Source organism: Mucor velutinosus, assembly GCF_035048745.1.
Source record: "Mucor velutinosus strain NIH1002 chromosome Unknown tig00001561, whole genome shotgun sequence".
Taxonomy (NCBI): domain Eukaryota; kingdom Fungi; phylum Mucoromycota; class Mucoromycetes; order Mucorales; family Mucoraceae; genus Mucor; species Mucor velutinosus.
Genome location: NW_027041903.1, coordinates 130,180 through 137,583, shown reverse-complemented (window position 1 = coordinate 137,583; position 7,404 = coordinate 130,180). Strand labels below are relative to the sequence as shown.

General features: G+C 41.2%; 3 protein-coding genes across 3 annotated transcripts; 2 read left to right on the top strand and 1 right to left on the bottom strand.

Moving 5' to 3' along the window:
- Positions 1 to 1,335: 1,335 nt before the first annotated feature.
- On the top strand, positions 1,336 to 1,974 carry ATC70_008186 (uncharacterized protein; the record flags this gene model as incomplete). The annotated part of the gene is made up of 2 exons (XM_064827440.1): positions 1,336 to 1,402; positions 1,460 to 1,974. 2 exons carry the CDS (start codon positions 1,336 to 1,338, stop codon positions 1,972 to 1,974), a joined length of 582 nt encoding a protein of 193 aa, XP_064686724.1.
- Positions 1,975 to 2,524: 550 nt separating this feature from the next.
- Positions 2,525 to 3,019, top strand: ATC70_008185 (uncharacterized protein; the record flags this gene model as incomplete). The annotated part of the gene is made up of 1 exon (XM_064827439.1): positions 2,525 to 3,019. The coding sequence occupies one exon, from the start codon at positions 2,525 to 2,527 to the stop codon at positions 3,017 to 3,019; it is 495 nt and encodes a 164-aa protein (XP_064686723.1).
- Positions 3,020 to 3,574: 555 nt separating this feature from the next.
- Positions 3,575 to 6,734, bottom strand: ATC70_008184 (uncharacterized protein; the record flags this gene model as incomplete). The annotated part of the gene is made up of 4 exons (XM_064827438.1): positions 3,575 to 3,619; positions 3,687 to 6,143; positions 6,203 to 6,250; positions 6,309 to 6,734. The coding sequence occupies 4 exons, from the start codon at positions 6,732 to 6,734 to the stop codon at positions 3,575 to 3,577; spliced, it is 2,976 nt and encodes a 991-aa protein (XP_064686722.1).
- Between the last annotated feature and the right edge of the window lie 670 nt (positions 6,735 to 7,404).

The window sequence follows — 7,404 nt, the reverse complement described above, 5'->3', positions numbered from 1 at the left end:
AGGCTGGTGCGAATTGCAATGTATTTAATAGCACACTCAAGATGAAAATAACAAACATGACATGTCTGAGCAGGCTAGCAACCTCTTGGGTGAGTTGATAGCACAAACTGTTGCAGATCAATAATCATTGGTCTCGTCAATTGATGGTGTATAGTACAGTCTCCCTTGAGCATTATATATAGCGCACAATTCTATGGCCACATCCACATTAGCATTTGGGCTCTAAAGCTATATCACCCGGCGCCTGCCAAGCCAAGATGAAGAAATAAATTTTACACTAGTTTTCTGGCTCTGATGCTCACACAGGTTTAAAAGATTTAGCAACAGGTATTCAAATACAGTAGAGTATTGATATGAAAGGAATATAGTTATGGATAATGTTTCGCATACAAAAAGTTTAAACAAACGTTACATATCATACCAGATGTTGTATAGCTGGCAAAGAGTTCCTTAATTACCTCTTGTGTAAAAACTGGTCGATAAATGTGCTGGCTGGGATGTTATAATCCAAGCATAACATACTCTTTCTCTGAAATGCTATTTATGTACAGCTGTTTAATCTGTTATAGACTAATTGTATTGCTAATTTCACCAGTAGAAAAACCAAATCTTCAACGAGACTTCGAAGAAGGTTTAGCTCAAGCAACACTACAAATCACCACGAGGTAACAACCGCTTCCATAAACCGGTAGTATTCACTGGGGAATGTAAGGAGAAGTCCTATGTAGGTACCACAACATCAGGGTTAATAAGCTGCCTAGCGTAATTACAAATTAAATCGTCAGCCTTTGGCTGAGCACTCACTAGAAAATAAGGACCAAAGACTGGCATACACTGCATGCTAGAGACAAAATGCACTGTGGAAATTGAAGTGTTGTAAATTGTTTGTATACTTCTGGTAAAGAAACGGCTTCTTTGATCCCAGCCATTTGTTTCAACAAGAAGGATATCATCTACTGTATTTGGTATGGCCAGACCAGGGGCATCGCAAAAGAAAATCTTGTTATATAAACCGTGAAAGTATCACTCTAAGCATCGATCAGTATTATGATAAGGATTGAGGCTGATGGATACTATTCTTGCAGAGGCGGATAGCTGCATTACGATCAAACACATCGTCGATGGTCTGCAGTGGTGTACAGATATGATACAAACATCTCTTTCTTTTGCAAGCTTATTACAAATGGACAAATTTCAAATGACCACTATGATTACAACTCGGAGAGATTATTTTTAATAATTTTCTGTCAATATAAAGACGGATGCAGTATTATTTATCCATTATAGAAACTATTTATACACACACACACACACACACACACACACACACACAACATGCCAAGTTCCAGAGAAAAAGAAGATTCGAAAAAGGAGTTCCAGGAGGAAGGGAAAAAGCCAAAAAGTAGCTGATTAATTGTAACAACGAATGCGCGATTACTGATGCTTCATCTTGTACTAGTTTCAGAGCATGTCATAGCAAAATTACCTCCAGTGGATCAGATTGATACAGAAAACAAGAGCAAAAAGAACAGGCAAAAAGAAAAAGACAGCATACCTTCTGCCAAAGCAACTACTGCGGCGACACCAGCAGCCATACCAACACCCGCATCTCTACAGCCAGCAGAGCAGCAACCAGCAGAGCAGCAATCAGTGGCCATGGTTCAGATGGGCGGTGGATTGCCAGCATTGCCACCTAGACCATCAGTGCCACAAAGACAGGCGCAAGCCTCCGTTTCATCTGCATTTTCCAATGGTAAAATAGCACAAAGACTACCCAACGTCAAACAAGTGTCAACACCACAATTCAATGTTCCCGCAGGCAGTGATTTGGGTGCAGTAGGTAAAATTGGAGCGTATCAGATGGCACAAATAAAACCTAAAAATACATCATCTGCCACACAAATACATACAAACATGATTTTCTGGGTTTGTGCATTACTCTTTGTCACCATGTTCATTATGAAGAAACAATAAAAATTTAGTTTGCACTGCCTTATTATGAAAATGCTTGTGCATCTTAAATTTGACGTAAAGCTTATGTTATGTAGCTAGAATGTTTTTTTTTTTGTGAGCATTCCACGTGGTTGGCTATGAAATAAGGAGATGGCGTCAACTATAGTTGGCCTGTTCTTTATAGACAAATTGACATGCAATCTACTCTATAGAACTTGTCTTTTTTTCATTTGTTCATGGACCCAAAATGATTATATCACTATTAACGATAGTAACAATAAGGGATTGTGCCACACCAAGGGTGATGATGTACATGATGAACAAACAAAAAGTAAGGGAACAAGAAGGGAATGAAGAATCCAGTCTGTATCAAAATCAATTGGAATTTGAGGGGATTTGAAAGGGGAAAGGATGGGGGGCATCCAGTAAAGGGGGACGGGCTGAAGAGCGTGTAATACTCAAAGAGAACAGTAAGAAAAAGGGGCCGTATAAACAGTATAAAAATCAATCATTTTTCTCATGTTCTTTGTGTTCTTTACATATACATACAAATCGATAACAATAACAATAAATGACCCATCAATCTCTTAACATTGCACTTCCCTCCATCCACCGTATTCAAAAGCGAGAACATAAGGTGATGCATCGTCATAGCCACGAGCAACAACAACAACAGCCATTACACTTTAAGCTGTCTCGAAGCCATGTCCGTACAACATCTGTGCCTTCTGTATTGCCCAGTCAGCAGCAAAACCAAAAGGACCGCATGAACATTCTCCTCGATGCTATTGATTTGGATCAACAAATGCGCCAATTTTTCAAGACTGAAATCATGAAATGTAAAAACCGCACGAGTTCTGCATTTGTTCCACCTTCCATCATGATGGCTAGACGTCGATCAAAGTCTGCTCCCGGTGCCCCACCCTCTTACCACCAACAACGTGCTTTCAATTCTCGTTGGATAGCTCCCAACTGTAATAACCGCACTGTCACTTGTGCATCTCAGGCACAAGAAGTTGCTCAATTCATCGTCAAGCAACATTTTGAATCTGTCAAGAAAAGATAAGGGACATTTCAAGTTCTTTTTCAATATACCACCTATGACACGATTTCTATCCAACAGCAGTACTTTTTTTTCTCACATTCCATTCATTACACATTCACTCATTTCATTTTTTTTCTTATTGTAATTCTTGGTCCATTTTTTTGCTATAATTATCCATGCTCTATTTTTTTTTTTTCTTATTTGATCATATCACATACATTATCAGTTTTTATACAAGTAGTATCCCTTTATTTCCTCTCTCTCCCTCAATATCATGTAGTAGTTGCTAAATCATTTCTCATTTCTTATTTTTATTATTACTATTATTATTATTAAAGACAACTTTGAAAATATTGTATATTTTGACGGGTTTGAAACATGAATTCAGGCACAATGTTCACCCTTCATTCTTGACGTGTTTTCCTGGTAAATCAGGATCATCGAGCTCCTGCCTAAAAGTTCATTATAGGTTATTACGCCTCCCCCCTTTTAAATTGAGCTCCCCCTTTCTCCTCAACATTCCAATCGCCATGTATAGAATAGCACAAGTCATTTATTATATAGTAACATTTCAATTCAAGGATACACCTTGACAGCTTCAGCCATGATACGATCCAGCTCCTGAAAAAAAAATACAAATAAACCATGAATCATCATGACATGTATACATCGTGTGCCCAATATTTACCTTTTCCAACTGATCTAGTCTCGTCTGACTATCTTTAAAGACTTCACTGATTTCGCTTCGAATCTGGTAGGATGATTGTCTTGCAGGCTGTGTTGGTTTTTCGAGCTGAGCTGCACCACGAATAATGACCATCAGATCATTCATGCCAAAATCATTGCAAAACAGCATGGATTCAGTGGATTCAGGACGAGGGCGTTGCTTTTGTGACGGAGGTGGTGGAGGTGATTGGAGTTGAGGCTGTAGCTGTTGTTGTTGTTGTTGTTGATGATGAAGGGGGGGAGCCATAGGTGGAGGAGTTGTGGGTGTAAGGGTATCGATTGCCTCATCTAATTGAGATAACACATCTTCGTTGGAATCAGGTGAAGATGAAAGGACAGGTTTACTTTCAAACATGGCGTCTTCAGGGCTGCTCATCATATCACGCGTATCGAGTACGATTTGAGGCTGGTATTGTGGAAGCGGCTGCTGAGTGAACCCATCTGTGGGTGTCGTCTCTTGGCGAGGCATAGGTGTATCTTGTCGCATCATCACACGGTGAGGCTTTTTATGTTGCTGGTGCTGCTCCTCCTGATGATGAGGCTGGTATTCCCTGTCATCATTCGTGCACTTGAGGATAAAAAACGTCTCCGTCTTTTCGGGAGGCGTGATATTGACTGTAATAGAGCTTCTATCTGGATTACTGTTGCGGCGATAGTGGATAGGTGGCACTTGATCAACGCCGAATGTGTCCAACAGCTTGTCTGTGGTATCGAGTAAATGCTCTTGACCGTCTCTGTTGATGTATAGTTGATACTTGACAAGTTCGTCGTCGCCATCCAAGCGCAGTGATTCAATGTCATTTGTAGTTGAACCAGCTACAATGCCATTTAAAATGTGGAATTTCTCCAACAGCAATGTCACAGCGTCCTTGATCAAAATGTTCGATGGAATCTTGACAAGCTTATCCACTCTTTTAGATTGATCTGCATTGTAATGTTGTTGTTGTTGTGGTGGTGGTGGTTGAGAAGGAAATAAGGACACTTTGATTTGAATTTCACCATCTTCGATTCGCTTTGTTTTGGAAAACAAAAAGAACTGGACTTGATCTGGCTGTTGGTGCATTGTTTCCTTGGTGGGGCCTCCAATATGCGTATTGTCGCTGCCCATCAGTTGCGAAATACGTCTAGCCTTTTTGAGCGATGGCATAGGTGTATTCAAATGAGCTGTCAGGGAGTGGAAGATCTCTAGCGGCTTATCGGATGGCACCAGCGTAAACTCATCACCACCCGGCGTTTTGACAATCACGTAGTAGTCATGGTAGGCCACCATATTCTCTTCCATCAACACGGCATCATCACTATCATCCTTGGAACGATGAATGACTTGATGGATGAGCTCCAGTGCAGTCGTAGAGGGGTAGATCAAGGCAAGTCTGTAGACCTCATGACCAAAATCAGTGATATTTCCAGCGTAAATCTTGAGCTGAGTGGGTTGCACTGCAGCTGCAGCAGTCATGATGGAGGAATCCAAGCTGCCTTGACGATCACGATCAAAGGACATCATCCCAGTCGACTGGGAGCTGATGGACGCTGTCTCATAGTTGGATCCACCGGACAATTGTCTCTCCAAACTCGACTGTGTAGCTAATTTCTTGCTCTTTTTGCTTTCTTTGCTGCTACCACCACTGCTACTACTGCTTCTGCTAAAAAACTTGCGAATACCTGACTTCTCCTTCTTGCCACTATTGCTATCTTTAGAGTTACGACGCTGCTGTTCTTGTACAGAAGGTTCAGGCGATGCAGATGGGCCAAGTAGTTTGTCCAGTTTGGCTGCCTTTTTCAATTTGGATTGAATGCTGCTGTCAGAGTTGCGTTGTTGGTCATCGTAGCCGCGTGCAATAGAGGGCGTCAGTGAGATTTTGATGGTCTCGTCTTCCAGATTCAATGTATTTCTATCCATGTCGCGGGCAACGTGATCTTCTAGGTCATTGATAATGTCAGAGTCATTGCTGATTTGGTTGTATTGATCGATGGGATCAGTGTAATGCGTGTTGTTGTTGCTGTGATGGACGTAGCTGGTATTATTGATAGGTTTGGTGTTGATTAGAGATCGTCTCTGTTGTTGTTGTTGTTGTTGTTGGTAGGTTGCGGTTTCTGCTACTGTTGCTGCTTCATTTCCCCCGCGAGAAGGCGAATACAGGTCAGCTTGGTCAGAGTAGCTCTGGTTATGGTCATCATAATAGTTGTATGGGTCATCGCTATCTTCATCTGAATCCTGGTCGTCCGTCTCTGAGTCATCGGAGCGCATCTTTTCATCCCATTGCTCAAACTCTGCTTCGAAATCCTCTTCATCATCGCTGGATCCATAGATGATTTGAGACTGGAACTGCACACCTTTAGCAAGTGTCACCCGCTTTCTCTTCTTGAGCTTATTAGAGGGTGGTGTTGGGAAGGCATCTTGGATATCTTTTCGAGTGAGCTAAAGACTCGAGCTAATTAGGTTTTGTCGTACACAGAAAAATAGCTTGATCCACTTACTTCAATGTTGCGATGAGAATTCAGTCTAGCCAATCTTTCGTGTGGTGTCTATATGGCCCTTTCTGTTGAATATGAGAAAGCAGATTGTGTGTGTGTTTTCAGTTACCTCAATGTTTTCAGCAGGAATGTAACCTACTTCAGCTGTTTTCAGCACCTTGACAAGCCACCAGTACGAATTACTGTCATCCAGCAATGTTAAAGCATCTCCTCTGACGACCGAAGCTTGACCTTCTACTGTAGCAGCAAACGTATGGAGTGCGTACACCATATCAAAATCGATATTTGGATCAGGTATACTCAATTCTGAACCAGTGTCATCTTGGTCATCATCCTGCTGTTGTTGAAGATCATCAAGATCTTCATCATATTCTTCATAAACGTCGTCGTCGTCTGTCGCTGTATAAAGTTGGTAGTCTTCCATATCATCATCATAGAGCGAGTGGTGCTGAATCTGTCCAATGTGATTACTGTCTGCAGTATCACCTCGATAGCCTGTAAGGCGTCTACTATCCTTTGTTGAAGCTGATGGCATGTGTTGTAAAAGAGTGGAAGGGGGAAGTGCAAGTGTTTAGTGAGAACGGAAAAAGAGAGAGTGAGAGTGTAATTCTTGTAAATGAGAGAAAGGGGGATTTGTATGTAGAATAAGGCGGAGAAGGTATTACGAGGTTAATAAGGATTTCGACACCATATTTGGTAGCACAATGTTCACTTGTGCTTCATTGAATTTTAATTGAGGAAAGAAAGGTGTGAGCTAATTCTCCTTTATTTGGTACAAGTGTGTCTTCACTTCAGTGAGAACTAACCTACTCAGCGACAGCTCATGCTACCGATTGCCCTTGTTCATCTTGTTAAAATACTGCTACTTTCATTTTAACTCTCTACTTACACGAGAACCCTTCCTATTATCTGCAGATCTGACTTTTATACGATATCCTACATCCGTATACACGTAATTACTTTATATACGAGCAAGCAGCATACTGCTATTACCCCTATTTAGTCAAGTGTATGCCTATACAGCAAAAACGGGGTACATGCAAGCCATGATTTCTTGCGCTAGAAGCCATTTTAGACCGCCAGAGTAGCACCAAACAGTTGCTCTTATCTGGCATTTACTTCCTGACACCTTTGCTCAACTTTTTGAGGACCAAAAAAAAACATGACCAAGATTCGACCAAAAAGCATGAGGTACCCCTCATGGT